This window comes from Dendrobates tinctorius, unplaced genomic scaffold (assembly GCF_039654945.1).
Source record: "Dendrobates tinctorius isolate UK_male_01 unplaced genomic scaffold, ASM3965494v1 ptg000103l, whole genome shotgun sequence".
NCBI lineage: Eukaryota > Metazoa > Chordata > Amphibia > Anura > Dendrobatidae > Dendrobates > Dendrobates tinctorius.
Window position 1 is genome coordinate 12,467,354 of NW_027361771.1, and position 16,807 is coordinate 12,484,160.

Consider the following 16,807-nt stretch of genomic DNA (forward strand, 5'->3'; position numbering starts at 1 on the left):
AGGAGTGCGGTTTTTAGTGAGCGTTTTAAAACACTACGTGTGCCCACAGCCTTAAGTTATGGAAATCATTTTGTATCTAAATCCGGCTTTAAACTTCTCAACAGCAGTATTACGGACCTGCCTGTTGTGTTCCTTGGTCTTCATGATGCTCTCTGTGCTTCAAACAGAACCCTGAGACTATCACAGAGCAGGTGCATTTATACGGAGACTTGATTACACACAGGTGGATTATATTTATCATCATTAGTTATATACGACAACATTGGATCATTCAGAGATCCACAATGAACTTCTGGAGTGAGTTTGCTGCACTGAAAGTAAAGGGGCCTAATAATATTGCACGCCCCACTTTTCAGTTTTTGAATTTCCACAAAAATTTAAAATAACCAATAAATTTCGTTCAACTTCACAATTGTTTTCCACTTATTGTTGATTCTTCACCAAAAATTTTACATTTGGTATCTTTATGTTTGAAGCATGATATGTGGGAAAAGGTTGAAAAGTTCCTGGGGGCCGAATACTTTCGCAAGGCACTGTCTATATAAGTGTATGGTCACAAGGAGACCTTCATGAAGTAAATATATATCCACAGGTAAAACAGCAAATAGCTCTCAAAAGATAAATGATATACAATACAAAGCGCAATAGTTCAATATGTGTGGACCAAAAAACGGACATACACAAAATATATATAGAGAGATATGTATGAAATGGCAGCAGCGTTTTTACCAGTAAGATTCAGAGGTTCAAAAATTCAATGTAGACATATAGGGAAATATATACATATAATATCAAGGACCAACCTGGCTGGAGTGTGAACAGGGAGACCCCAATGCACGTTTCGCTTAGTTGCTTCTTCGGGGGGCGTTATAAGGCGGTGGATGTTCTCTGGAGGGATCTCATCCCAGATCTGGATTAAAGAATTTGTCAACTCCTGGACAGTCTGTGTTGTTGGTGGATAGAATGAGTCATGATGTCCCAGATGTGCTCAGTTGGATTCAGGTCCAGTGAACGGGCAGGCCAGTCCATAGCATCAATACCTTGATCAATCAGAAACTGATGACACATTTCAGCCACATGAGGCCTAGCATTGTCGTGCATCAGAAGGAACCCAGAGCTCACTGCACCTGCATTTGGTCTCACAGTGGGTTTGACAATTTCATCTCTGTACCCAATTGCTGTCAGGGTAACTCTGGCCTCCAAAGAAATGCCTTCCCACCCCATTACTGACCCACTTCCAAACAGGTCATGCTGGAAGTTGTTGCAGCAGAACATTCTCCCCGGCATCTCAAGACAAGTCACATCTGTCATGTGCTCAGTGTGAACCTGCTCTTATCCATGAGGAGCACAGGGAGCCAAGGTCGAATCTGCCTTCCTTGGTGCTCTCTGGCAAATGCCAATCACCATGCACGGTGTTGGACGGTAAATACAACACCCACATGTGGACGTCGGACCCTCATACCATTCTCATTTGAGTCTGTTTGACAGTTTGAGCAGACATATGGATGTTAGTGGCCTCCATGAGGTCATTTTGCAGGTCTCTGGCACTGCTCCTCCTTACACAAAGGAAAAGGTAGTGATACTGCTTATGAGTTGTTGCCCTCATAGGGCCCCCTCCACGTCATCTGGTTCCTGCTCCATGCTCTGGACACTGTGCTGACAGACAACGCTATCCTTCTTGCCACAGCTGACATTCATGTGCCATCCTGGATGAGCTGCACCACCTGAGCAACTTCTGTGGGTTGTAGGCACCGCCACATGCTACTGTACAGTACCTCTAGGGGTGAGAGCAATGACAAAATGCAAAAGTGACAAAAACAGCCAAAGAGGATGAAAAGAGACAAATGGTCTAAGGTCACCATCCGCAGAACCACTCCTTTAATAGGGGTTGTCTTGCTAATTGCCTATCATTTCTTCCTGTTGTCTGTTCCATTTGCACAACAGCAGGAAAAATTGATTGATAATGAGTGCCGCTTCATAACTGGACTGGTTGATGCTGAAGAGCTACATTATGTTGTTTAAGTGTTCCCTTAAAATTTTTGAACAGTGTGTGCACACACTCACACACACACATGCGCATAATATATATATATATATATATATATATACACATACACACACACACACACGACTGCGCACATACTGCAACTAAATCAAGTCGTCTTCTGAAATTCAGAAGGTCAAACAAGTATCAGAAGGCATCTACTCCTCAAATTATTAAAAAAAAAAATGGCCTTTCAGCTCTTCTGACTTGTGTGAATTAGTGATGACTTGCATTCTTCAGTAGCCAACTCGAGACCAGGCCTCTTTCCCACTTTCCTGACCTGGCACATATTATTTATGTATGTATTCTTTTTCGGCTCTTAAAAAATACATAAAATAAAATTTTGACTGTTCAAATTTTAAATAATTGTTGCCCTTTTTTTATTCCACCCCCCCCTTTTTTTTTCTTTACTTCCACAAAGCACAACTAAAAAAAAAATTCAAATTATATTTCTCTTTCCATGGAGCGTAATTTTAATAATTGATCATGGTTTTTTTTTTTATTTACGCGGCTGGGGCGAGAATCTATTAAGACTAGGAATCTGTGTCACTGCTTCCTAGTCTGTATGTGCGAATGCTGGTTCAGCATTGCCTATATAGTAATGGAGATGGTAAAATGGTAATAAACCATGTTCTCTTTTCTCTAGGGCAGGGGTGGGGAACCTTTTTTCTGCCGAGGGCCATTTGGAATTTTATAATACCGTTCGTGGGTCGCATAAAATTATTAATAATGATGAGCAAGTATGGGGGGCGTGGCTATGCCTTGAACGGGAGAGGACGCTGGTACAAAGAGCTCCTCACCACCCTGTAAGATCCTGACCTCTGGACCTCTTCCTGACAGCGCACTCATGGCTACCTGGACCCCCTTGGACACCGGGACCCCTGGACACTCCGTGGCAGGTTGGAGGAAGGCTTCTGGGAGCGGGCGGCAGAAGAGATAGAAGCGGACGGCTGGTCTCCCCACGAGGCGGCGGCCATCTTGGGCCCGCAGCTCAGCTGCTGAGAGCTGCAGCGCTGACCTCCATTGCTGCACCGCCGCCGGGCAGTGAAGAAAACCGGCATGCAATCTGAGGGGGCGCGCGGTGAGTGCCCTGGAAAAACGGGCCCTGCGTGATATCCCTCTTCATCTATTGGCTCACTGTGCCGGTTGGCGCCATTACCAGGGGAGGCTCTGTGCGCCCTTCCCCACTGCAGCTGCCTCTGCGGGGTTCCTCCTCCCTCCCCGGGTCATTCAGATCTGGACAGTACCTGGCTACCATCCTTATAATCCCTCTGGCGTCCCTCGGTGGTCTAATCCGCAATTAACTGTTGCCAGCCCCGCTGCGATTCCCATCTGTAGTGGGCAATACCTGGATTACGCGTTTTAATTGTCTGCAGTGCGGTTTAGCGGGACAATCATGAGCCGACTTAAAGGGTCAGGAGTGGCGGAAAAACTGAAGGAATTTGCTAGAGCTGACCCCGCTGAAAGTGCGTGACATAATAGGAGCACATCCTCTCAAGCTCAGTGCAAAAATCGCCATTCTGGGGGTGAAGAGGAGATGGAACAGGAGGAATTGACCCTTAAACAAGCATCAAAGCAGTTGACGCAGACTATCTCATTGACCAGGACATCCCTGACGGAGAAAATTGAGGATGTTCATACGGAGGTGGGGAGACTCCGTCAGGATATGCAGGCTATGAGGGGACGTATTATGGAGGTGAAGACAAGAGTGTCCAAGGTGGAAGATACCATTACACCCATGGAGGCTAAATTAACGAAGGTGGCGGGCTCCATGAATGCTAGGAAGCAGAAAGCGGATGATTTGGAAAATAGAATGCGCCGGAATAATATCCGTATTGTTGGACTGCCTGAGCGCTCGGAAGGTCAGCATCCTGAGCAGTTTCTGGAAGATTGGCTTAAGACCTCCTTGGGGGTTGAATTCTCCTCAATGTTCGCTGTTGAACGAGCTCACAGGGTCCCCACAAGACCCCTGCCTCCGGCCATTCCTGGCACGCCTGCTCAATTGCAAAGACAGAGATACCATTCTGCGTCTCGCACGCCTGAAAAGTCCTATCAAGTTCAACAATGCTGTCGTTTCCATCTTTCTGGATTTCTCTATGGAACTGCAGAAGCAATGGGCACAATTCTTCGAGGTCAAGAAGCGGCTCAGGGACAGGAACATTATATATTCGATGATATATCTGGCCCGGCTCCGGATTGCCCATGAAGGCTCCTCCGTATTTTTTACAGATCCGGCGGAGGCAACTGAATCGCAGAGGATCCCCTATGGGATCGTAGCCAAAGATTCCTAATGTTGCAGCTGTTAACTTGGATCCTCTCAATTAATGGTCTAATTGGAGCTCTCTCGGCGAGTTCCCAGATGCCAGCTATACCGGACGCTGTATACAGTGATGGTATCCCCTTGTTTATCTTTTGATGGGGGCGTAAGACTGTACGCCTATGTTACTAGGTTCCTGTTTTGCCTTTTCTTTTTCAAAAGTTTTACTTTTTATAATTGTTTAGATAGAGGCCGCAGCCTATGTCAAATTCTGCTATTTGTGTGGGTTCTCTGCACCTGGTTCAGGCATCATCATGCATTATATCCCGATAAACGAGAATGTGTTCTGAGCTGATTTGTATGACCTGGAATGTAAGAGGCATAAAAAGCCCTCGAAAAAAAATTAAAGTGTTCTCCCAAATTAGACATTACCGTCCTCACGTTGTGGCTCTGGTGGAGACGTATTTGACCAGAGATACGGTTCAGTGGATACAGAAACCGTGGGTGCAATGGTTTATACATGCTTTTCACACCAGCTACTCAACGGGAGTTTCACTATTGGTTCATAAGGATATTCGGTGGGAGGTTAGGGAGGCCCGGAAAGACCCCAAGGGTCGATTTGTGTTTGTGCATGCGTTGATTAATTCTCAGAAATATGTCATCCTTTGTATTTATAATTCCCCTCCGGCTAATATATCAATTATTCAGAAGGCATTGAGCTTTGCTTTGAATTACCCAGACGCACATGTCAACAGTATGGGAGATTTCAATTTAGTCATGAATAGCCATTTGGATAAATTGAGACTGGGTGATGGAATATAGGGTGGGGTTCTCCCCCCGGGCACATCCCAACTGTCACAATTCATGACGGGTAGTGGGTGGCTAGATCTATGGAGGGTGCGTCATCCAGAGACAAGGGAGTATACTTGAAATTCCTCCACTAAGCGCTCTCTGCCTCGTATAGACTACATTTTTGGGTCTAGTGGTCTGGCGGCGTGGGTGGATGATATTAAACATGGAAGTAGAGGAATTTCGGATCATAGTCCAGTTATTCTCAAACTTAAATTTGGGCCATTGACTAATAGGATAACATGGAAGTTGAACCCTTTTTGGCTGAAGTTGATAACATCCCCTGATAGAACGATAGATCAATTACGTTGCTTCGTCTCGTCCCACCTCGAACCTCGAAATATCAATGTATTCTGGGATGCTCTTAAAGCATACTTACGGGGTTGCTTATCCTCTACAATTTCTCATATTAAGCGAGTGACATCGAAAGAGGATGGCGAAATGGAGCAACGTCTGAAAGATTCGGAGGCAGCCTATATATTGGATCAAACTAACAGTAACATGGTAGAATGGCTGACCGCTCAAAGGCTATATGCTCAATACTCTGACACTAAAACGAAACGTAAATTATTCTTTGCCCGTCAGTCTTATTTTGAAATGGGGAATCAGGCGAGTAAATTTCTGGCATACTTAGTACGACAGCATAATGCTACTAATACAATTCTACAGGTTCGTGACTCACATGGTACTGTGGTTTCCTCAACTGAAGAGATACTAAAATGTTTTTCTGACTATTATGGTTCATTGTACAATTCTAAGACTGATGGGGATGGCCTGGAGTGTTTAAATTATTTGTTAGATATAGAATTTCCTAAGCTAAGTCCTTCCCTGCCTTTATGGATGCAGAGTTTACTCTGGAGGAGGTAGAGGATGCCATAAAAGACATGGCCTCTGGGAAGGCCCCTGAGCCGGATGGATTTCCTGTGGAACTATATAGGAAATATCAGGATATACTGGCACCCCTTTTGTTGATAGTGTTTCGTGGGATTTGGGAGGGGGGATGCATGCCGGAGTCCTTTTATGAGGCCAATATAATAGTTCTTAAAAAGGAGGGGAAGGATCCTGTAGACTGTGGATCGTAAGACTGAGAGGAGACTTAATAGCTGCCTACAAATATCAAAAGGGCTGTCACATTGTAGAAGGATCAACTTTATTCTCATTTGCACAAGGAAAGACTAGAAGCAATGGGATGAAACTGAATGGGAGGAGACAGATTAGATATTAGAAAAAACTTTTTGACAGAGTGATCAATGAGTGGAACAGGCTGCCACGAGAAGTGGTGAGTTCTCCTTCAATGGAAGTCTTCAAACAGAGGCTGGACAGGCATCTGACTGGGATGATTTAGCGAATCCTGCTTTGAGCAGGGGGTTGGACCAGATGACCCAGGAGGTCCCTTCCAACTCTACGATTCTATGATTCTATGCCTACATCATTAGTAAATGTGGATTATAAAATTTTTACAAAAATGTTAGCCAAAAGAATAAATTCAATCATATTAGATCTTGTACACCCTGATCAGACGGGTTTTATGCCGAGAATCAGTAGTTCCATAAATATCAGACGAGTACAGTCAGTGGTCCAATATAGCTCTCTGGTACCAGATAATGAATGGGCATTGGCATCGCTGGATGCGGCCAAGGCCTTTGACTTTCTTGAATGGCCTTTTCTCCGTGCATGTTTACAGAGGTATGGATTCGGTGAAAGATTCCAAAAATGGGTTAATGTTATATACATGAAGCCCAAGGCCCTGGTTATTGTAAATAACTCCATATCTGAGCCATTCTCATTACATAGGGGAACTTGTCAGGGGTGTCCCCTTTCCCCGGCCCTTTTTGCTCTTGCTAGTGAGGCGCTGGCAATACGTATAAGATCCTCCCCTAATATTGCTGGTATAGAAATAGCGGCTCGGATAGATACCATAGGCCTACGTATATGCTGACGATATGGTGATATTTATGGACAAAGCGGAAGAGACCCTGGCAACAGTGATCACTACCATAAATAATTTCAGTAGATATTCTGGCCTATACATAAATTGGGAGAAGTCTGCTTTAATGCCTCTTTCCCACACTCCAATGCCACGACTTGAGACTCTCTCCTTACTGCCCATTGTAACTAGTTTTAAATATTTGGGTGTTCATATCTCTCAGGGTGGTAAATTTGACCTGCAGCTCAATATACAACCAATGGTCAGGAGTAAATTCGCGATCTGGGGCAAACTTCCACTGTCTGTAGCCGGACGTATTAATTTAATTAAAATATTACTCCCCAAGCTTAGCTACTTTCTTCAGCATAGTGCGGTGGTGGTGCCCAAATCCTTTTTTGCTAATTTAAATTACCAAACCACATCCTTTATTTAGGGGAAAGCCAGGCCTAAACTTAAACTAGCCACTCTACAGAGGCCCAAGAGGGGAGGAGGGGCAGCGTTACCCGATTTCTTTTTATATTATTTGGCTGGTCAGGCCAAGGCCATAAGTACATGGATGCCTGGAGGCCAGCTTCCGAATTCTGAGAACTATCTACTTCACGCTGCAGGGATTGGTTGCCCACTGGGTTTTTTGGAAATGAGGAAAATAAATGTCTCGAAACTGTTACCCCTGCTTCGTCTGGCACGATCGATATGGAGACAAATTAGGGGGGTGGTTAGATTTGGGGTTATTATAGCTGAAATGCCCCTATGGAATAATGACTTTCCCGGTGCTACTTAGACATCCATCCGTTGAGTTTTGGGCTCAATACAGTGTCTCGACGATAGGTGATCTATATGATCATGGAAAATTGGTATCCTTTGAGCAATTACAAGTTAATCGTGGAGTCCTGAGATCCCAATTTTTTTGCTATTTACAGCTAAGATCAGCTTTTCAAAGATGGGCCGGTACCTGTCATCGGAATGTTTGAGATGTCACTCAATAGGTGCAGATTTTATTCATATGATCTGATGCTGTCCTGTTGCTGCGCAATACTGGAGGGAGGTGACATCTTTATTAACATCCTTGGTACATACCCCAGTTCCCCTTGAGCCACTGATTTGTCTGTTTGGAGTGTGGGATGAGGAGGCCTGGGGTCATTATGTGGGGATTTTTCTACGGGAAACACTGTTCATGGCACGGAAGATACTTGCATTACGGTGGATGGGGAATTCACCCCCTTCTCTTGGGTCCTGGATCACTCTGGTAAACTCGATTATCCCATGTGAACGTACACTGTATCAAAATAGAGGATGCCCGGGTAAATTCAAAAAGATTTGGGAGAGGTGGAATTCCTCTCACCTCACTTTGCGGAGCGGGGAAGTTGCACAGTAAACCGTTTCTTGTATAGAAGTAGGCTGCGGAACTGTTTACGATTTGGTAGATGTAGGTAGGTTTAGAAGCCAGGCAGGTTTTTATTACTGGTACAATAACACAACACTACTGTGATTCACTTGATTATGTCTGCTTTATTCACACACAATTGTTGCCCATATTATGCTTCACGTTCTCAGTTACTTGAGCATATATATATATACTATGTACCACGCTTAACATTTTGTACTAAATGTGTGTATTATATAACTGCTAATGGTTCAATAAACGAATTTAAAAAAAAAAATGATGAGCAAGTATACTCGTTGCTCGGGTTTTCTGTCGATGCATTTGCATGATTTGCAGCTGCTAGACAGCCTGAATACATGTGGGGGATTCCTTAACAAACAGGCATTCCTCACATGTATTCAGGTTGTCCAGCAGCCATAAATCATGCAGCTGTGCCGACAGAAACTAAATCTCCGAGCACGCCAAAATACTCGGAGGACACTCGAGCATGCTCAGGAAAGCCTGAGCAACGAGTATACTCACTCATCACTCATTAATAACTTAAACATTAGCCAACTATATTTATTCAAACATTAAAATAACTCCTACTGACGGGGCATTTAGAGGTCATTTCCTCCCAGCAGTGGGGTTTCATATGCAGGAGCCAGGCAGGTTCAGAACGCTACTAACCTGCTGATTAACCCCATTTCTAGGGCCTGAGGTATACAGCACATGGGTGGTACATGGGGTCTGAAGTATACAGCATATGTGTGGTACATGGGGCCTGAGGTATACAGCACATGGGGGGTACATGGGGCCTGAGGTATACAGCACATGGGGGGTACATGGGGCATGAGGTATACAGCACATGGGGGGGTACATGGGGCATGATGTATACAGCACATGGGGGAGGTACATGGAGCCTGAGGTATACAGCACATGGGGGGGTACATGGAGCCTGAGGTATACAGCACATGGGGGGGTACATGGGGCCTGAGGTATACAGCACATGGGGGGTACATGGGGCCTGAGGTATACAGCACATGGGGGGTACATGGGGCCTGAGGTATACAGCACATGGGGGGGTACATGGGGCATGATGTATACAGCACATGGGGGGTAGATGGGGCCTGAGGTAACGTGATTACCTTGCACATTGCAGCCGCCCAGGAGGACGTGACACTTTCAGCTCTGCTATCTCGCTCAGCAGTGGATGGAGCGGGGGAGGGCAGCAACTCCTGTAGGGGTTGGTTCCTGTGCGTGGAGTCTGGCGTCTCCCTGGTGCAGGCTTGCTGACAATGCAGCCCCCGTGTCTATTGCTGCAGCCGGATTATAACTGTCCCTCACCTGGAGCCGGCACCGCAGGAGTCTCCCCACTGACTCAGTCCCTCACAGACACCTGGAGCCGCACCGCAAGGGTCTAATGGGACTACTACTCCTAATAAGCCCCAATATAGTCCCTTGAGCGCGAGAGAAGATTATTTACCCCCGGGGACATGTTGGTGTTGTCGCACTGCTTCGTCCCACGTCACAAACCCACGCACAGTTCGGTGTGACCGCAACTCACCGGTAGACATCACGTATCACCTCTCCGTTGGCGTCTGCCGCTGCCCCTCTTTACCTCTCGGCCGCTCTCTCACTTCACTTTGGCCGCTGCAGACGTGGCGCCTGACGCATCCTTCCGCTCAGCCAAAAGGAAAGCTCGGAGGCGTCAACCAATCACCTTCGAGCTCCTGCTATTAAATAGCGCGGCAAAATACAGCACGCAATTCTTAAAGGGCCCGCGGCCAAAAAATAGGGAAAGTGGCTGCGGGCCGCACAAAATGATATGGCGGTCCGCGGGCTGGACGTTCCCCACCCCTGCTCTAGGGAGTCTGGCTGTGTCTGAAAGCCAGCTCCCCACACTATGCACTTGTGTTTTAAAACATCAGTGCAGAGTAAAGTATGGATTACCTGGAAGTATAAAGTCTTTAAGCAGTCCAGAAGTAGTTACATAGCATTTCTAATGTGTCTGTTCTCATAATTTAGGAAGTGTAAGGCTGTGTTCACATGTAGCGTTTTTTTTTTGCGTCGGGACGTGATTCCGCACATGCTGAGCTGATGCTGCATATTTTTCCACGGCGGAGTTGCATCGCGGTAAAATACACAGCATGCTCATTATTTGTGCGGAATTGCGGGAAAATCCGCACACATAGGAATGCATTGTTCTGCTTACTTTCCACATGTGGCTGTGCCCACCATGCGAAAAGTAAGCAGAACATTTGCGGATGGTACCCACGGTGTGGAGGAGAGGAGACTGTCTTCCGGGCTCTGGGTACCATATCCCTGTAAAAAATAGAATTAAAATAAAAAAAATCGTCATATTCTCACCTTCCGATGTCCCTCGCAGCGTCACCAGGCCTCAGCGATGCTCCCGGCAGGTCCCGTTCCCAGTGATGCATTGCGACAATGACCTTTGATGACGTCACGGTCTCGCGAGGCCGCAACGTCATCAAAGATCATTGTCGCAATGCATCACTGGGAACGGGACCTGCCGGGAGTATCGCGATGATCGGGGACGCTGCACGGGACGTCGGAAGGTGAGAAAAACACGATTTTTCATTTTTTAAATTATTTTTAACATTCTGTCTTTTACTATTGATGCCGCATAGGCGGCCTCAATAGTAAAAAGTTGGTCACACTTGTCAAACACTATGTTTGACGAGTGTGACCAACCTGTCAATCGGTTTTCCAAGCGATGCTACAGATCGCTTGGAAAACGCTAGCATTCTGCAAGCTAATTACGCTTGCAAATCGCTAGTTTTTCCGCAGGAAATAGACTGGAATTAAAATGCGGTTTTCTCGCACATTTCCTGCCCAATGGAATTACGGAATTCCCGTGGAAATTTCCGCGGCAATTACGCAACATGTGCACATAGCCTAACTCCACTATTATGCCATTTGGAAATGGTTGTTACCATTTTCATTTCTCGGAAGAGGTGCGTGCCTACACAATGTGATACAGTCAGCAGGATACATCTCTATATAACATACTAAAGTGGTCAATTTTTTTTATACATTTTTACAAGTAATAATAGATGAGTGCCACAAGAAAGAAAAATGCTTCTGAATTATTTCAAGGCAAATACAAGTAGTTTGTAAAATGGGTATTCAGGAAGACGGACATCCCCTTCAATGCTATTGCATACTATTTTTATGTTGCTGTGGTTTAACAAAACATAACCTAGTAGCCATCCCCCAATATCCACAAAAATCTATGTCCAAGAAAAGCATGGCATCTATTTTTTAAAAAATACAACCTAACTTGTAAAATGATCCCAGAGGTCACCATACAAAATACAGATGTGAGCATAAGGGCCATCTGTTTAAATGAAAATGGCATATGTAACTAAATACATCTCATTGACCTGATTATGGTACTCTACATGCCAAATCTATGTAACAATGATTGTATAAGCCTGTATGAAAGTGTAGCTAAATATACCTCCACTTAGTCTAATGGATCCTCAGTGCCTCTCCTCCCTGCTGAGATCTCTCATGGCTCAGTACAAGCTGCAGCGGACACAGAATACATCTGGGCCCATAAACTATTTAATTTTATAGCTGGACACATCAAAATGTGAATCTTAACCCCTTAACGACCGCCGATACGCCTTTTAACGGCGGTAATTAAGGCCACTTAAACCACAGCGCCGTTAATTCACGGCGCTGTGGAGAAAGGAAATAGCGCCCCCCAGTGTCTGATTTTTTTCCGGGGTCTCGGCTGCCGGGGGTAGCCGAGACCCCAGAGAACATGAATTGGGTCGGTTTTTACCGACCCGCTTTTGCGATCGCCGTTATTAACCCTATAACGGCGATCGCAAAAAAAAGCCACAATTTTGCATTTATTTTCTCCTTCCTCTGATGTGATCGCACCCATTTTGATCACTATGACAAACTATCACAGTGATCAAAATAAAAAAAATAAAAAAATACCCCCCCCCCCCCCCCCCCTGTTTATCACCCCCTTAGTTAGGCAAACATAATGAAATAAAGAAATTTTTTTTTTTTTCATTTTTCCATTAGGGTTAGGGCTAGGGCAGGGTTAGGGTTGGAATTAGGGTTAGGGTTAGAATTAGGGTTAGGGCGAATTGGGATTAGGGTTAGGGGTGTGTTGGGATTGGGGTTGGAGCAAGAATTGAGGGGTTTCCACTATTTACCAACTTTGGGGGTCTAATTTCTCCTGTTACCCTTGGGAAAATAAAAGAATTGGGAGCTAAAAAAATCACTTTTGTGGAAAGCAAAAAGACTTTATTTTCACGGCTCTGCGTTATAAACTTCTGTGAAGAACTTGGGGGTTCAAAGTGCTCACTACACATCTAGATAAGCTCTTTGGGGGGTCTAGTTTCCAAAATGGGGTCACTTGTGGGGGGTTTATACTGTTTAGGCACATCAGGAGCTCTCCAAAGCAACATGATACCCGCAGACCATTCCATCAAAGTCTGCATTCCAAAATGCCGCTCCTTCTCTTCCGAGCTCTCCCATGCGCCCAAACAGTGGTTCCCCCCCCACAAATGGGGTATGTGTACTCAGGACAAATTGCACAACAACTTTTGTGGTCAAATTTCTCCTTTTACCCTTAGGAAAATAAAAAATGACGGGCTAAAAATCATTTTTGAGGAAAAAAAATGATTTTTAATTTTCACGGCTCTCCGTCTATAAACTTCTGTGAAGCACTTGGGGGATCAAAGTGCTCTCCACATATCTAGATAAACTCCTTCAGGGGTCTAGTTTCCAAAATGGGGTCACTTGTGGGGGGTTTATACTGTTTAGGCACATGAGGGGTTCTGCAAACGCAACATGACGCCCGCAGACCATTATTTTATTTTCACTGCTCTGCGTTATAAACTTCTGTGAAGCACTTGGGGGTTCAAAGTGCTCACCACACATCTAGATAAGTTCCATGGGGGGTCTAGTTTCCAAGCTCTGCTGTGCGCTGAAAAAGTGGTTTACCCCCACATTTTGGGTATCAGCGTATTCAGGAGAAATTGCACAACAAATTTTGTGGTTGATTTTTCTCTTTTAACACTTGTGAAAATAAAAAATAATTGGTTCTGAAGTAAATTTTTTTGCAAGGAAAAAGTTAAATGTTAATTTTTTCTTTCCACATTGCTTTAGTTCCTGGGAAGCACTTAAAGGGTTAATAAACTTCTTGAATGTGGTTTTGAGGAGCACCTTGAGGGGTCTAGTTTTTAGAATGGTGTCACTTTTGGGTATTTTCTGTCATGTACTCCCCTCAAAATGACTTTAAATATGATGTGGTCCCTAAAAAAAAAAATGGTTTTGTAAATTTTGTTGTAAAAATGAGAAATCACTGGTCAACTTTTAACCCTTATAACTTCCTAACAAAAAAAAATTTTGGTTCCAAAATTGTGCTGATGTAAAGTAGACTTGTGGGAAATGTTATTTATTAAGAAATTTATGTGATACATCTCTCTGATTTAAGGGCATAAAAATGTAAAGTTTTAAAATTGCAAAATTTTCAACGTTTTTGCCATATTTCCGTTTTTTCATAAATAAACACAAGACATATCGAAGAAATTTTACCACTAACATGAAGTACAATATGTCATAAAAAAAAAAAATCTCAGAATCAGCGGGATCCGTTAAAGCGTTCCAGAGTTATAACCTTATAAAGTGACAGTGGTCAGAATTGTAAAAATTGGCCTGGTCATTAAGCTGCAAACTGGCTCTGTCACTAAGGGGTTAATATCAAGATTATTATTATTGTTGTTTATTTATATAGCACCATTAATTCCATGGTGATGTACATGAGAAGGGGTTACATACAAAGTTATAGACATCGTTTACAGTAAACAAATTTACGATGACAGACTGGTACAGAGGGGAGAGAGGACCCTGTCCTTGCGGACTTACATTCTATTGGATTAAGATTAGACAGTCATCCTGAAGTGCATTTTAAAAGTAAGTACATTAGTATCATCAAGTTGAAGAGGTGTATTTAATTATGTACACAGTTTGTAGTGTGAAATCTGGTGACAGAGCTGCTGTGGAATTGACGTGTGTGCTCATAATTTGGAAACTACAGTGTGTGTAAAGTACCATAAATTCGCTTAGGTTTGCAGTCCAGTGATGGTTAGGCGTTGATAGTTTACTTCCCCAGCGTACACCAAGATCCCCCATGTCCTAATCACAATGCCTTCATACATATACCGTATTTCCAGAGGTCTGAAAGGCCGCTGATTAGAAGAAAAGTTCCCTTCACCACAGTCAAAACAACAAAATTAATTAATAAAATGTCAGTGTACTCCAGTCTGAGACTACAGTACACTTCTTACTCTTCTTGTATATAAAAACTTATATGTCTGGTATTACAGTAATGGTACTGAACTGGAGAAGATCACCAGTTACCGTATTTTCCGGCATATAAGACGACTGGGCATATACGACGACCCCCCAACTTTTCCAGTGAAAATAGAAAATCTTTATAAAAGTCGGGGGGGTCTTCTTATACGCTGGGTGCGGAGCAATCAACATATAGTGGGGGAGTGGTCCCGATGACCAAGGGAGGGGGCGTCTCACAGGGAAGATGTAACTGGAGTTATCATCCCCCTCATTGGTGGCAGCGGTGCTATCTGTGGCTCTGTGCTGGGGCTCGGCAGCGGCTCCTCTTGTGTAGCATGGGGGCTCTGTGCTGGGGGTTGGCAGTGGCTCCTCTTTGTGCAGCTGGGGGACGGCGGCGGCGGCTCTATGTCCTGCGTCGGGGCTCTGCCAGCATATGCCCAAAGCCCGGAGGCCCCCCGGCAGCTCCATTGCTGCGATGCGGAGCCTGCGTGAGCTCAGATTCAGATGTTGTCCCGAGATCTCGGGAGATGAGATCTGAATCTGAGCTTGCGCGGGCTCCAGCGGCCATTTTCCCGGAGGCCACCACATCGCAGCAGTGGAGCTGGCGGGGGGCTCTGGGCTTTAGGGATATGCCAGCGGAGCCCCGACACAGGACATTGTGCAGCTGGGGGACGGTGGCGGCTCTAAGAGGAGCCACCGCCAACCCCCAGCACAGAGCCGCTCCCGACCCCCAGCACAGAGCCGCAGATAGCACCACTGCCACAAATGAGATAAAAGGGGGATGATAACTCCAGTTACATCTTCCCTGTGAGATGCCCCCTCCCTTCGTCATCGGGACCAACTCCCCCACTATATGCAGAGATTGGTCTGCACCCGGCGCATAAGACGACCCCCGACTTTTAAGAAGATTTTCAGGGGTTAAAAAATTGTCTTATATGCTGGAAAATACATTTTTATTTATTTTTTAACAATTAGTGACATAAATAAATTGAAACATTAGCAGAATTGCCTTTTTTCCACCCCATTTAAAAAAAAAAAAAAAAAAAAAAAAAAATTCTCCCACTTTTTTCAGTACATTATACAGCAAAATAAATGGTGCCATAAACAACTAAAACTTGTCCCCCAAATAACAAGCCCTCATACAGCTATGCAGAAGGAAAAGTTAAAACAAAGAGTTATGGCTATTGAAAGAACGAAAGGAAACAAAGCAAAAATTGCCTGGTCTTAAGGTTAAAGGGACGGTGGCGTCCTGACAAACGCGCTTGCATTGCTCTGTGCAGCACAGCGCCACGCTTTTTAGCAGAGGCTGAGCCTGGCATTGCAGTTTTGTCTTAATCACATGAGTTCTATTCTTTAATTTCTTTTGCAGGATATGAATGAGCCTTCTAACTTTGTCCCAGGTTCAGTAGACAACTGCCCAGATAACAATATTGAAAACCCCCCATATGTCCCAGGTAAGTTTTGATAGTGTATTCTACTCAGTTCATGGTCATCAGCTACAAAACCTTTAACCCCTTCACCCCAGAGCCTGTTTTCACCTTCCTGAGCAGGCCAGTTTTTCTTCAATTCTGACCAGTGTCACTTTGTGGTACTAATTCTGGAACGCTTCAATGGATCCCATGGATTCTGAGAATGTATTTTCATCACATTTCTTACTTCATGTTAGTGGTAAATTTTCGGCAATACGATTTGCGTTTATTTATGAAAACATTAGAAATTTAACAAAAAACTTATGTAGTTGTATCACACAAAATAGATAATAACATTTACCACATGTCTACTTTTACATTATTTTTGATACTTTATTTTTTCTTTAAGACGTTAGAAGGGTTAAACCTTTATCAGCAATTTTTTTTTTTTTTTTAGGGACCACATCACATTGACAGACAATATCTAAAAGTGACACCCTTTTATAAACTGCACCCCTCAAAGTCCTCAAAAACCCCATTCAAGAAGTTCTTGAACCCTTTAGGGGCTTAACTGGAATTAAAGCAGTGTAGAAGAAAAAAAAAATGGAAAAAT

The 16,807-nt window shown here is 44.3% G+C and overlaps 1 protein-coding gene across 1 annotated transcript in view; it reads left to right on the forward strand.

The window, feature by feature from the left end:
* GAA (alpha glucosidase) overlaps positions 1–16,807 on the forward strand; it is a 148,495-nt gene that overhangs the window by 96,445 nt on the left and 35,243 nt on the right. The window contains exon 11 of the mRNA XM_073588085.1: positions 16,155–16,239. Coding sequence (XP_073444186.1) covers positions 16,155–16,239 — 85 coding nt within the window. The remainder of the gene's footprint in view (positions 1–16,154; positions 16,240–16,807) is intronic.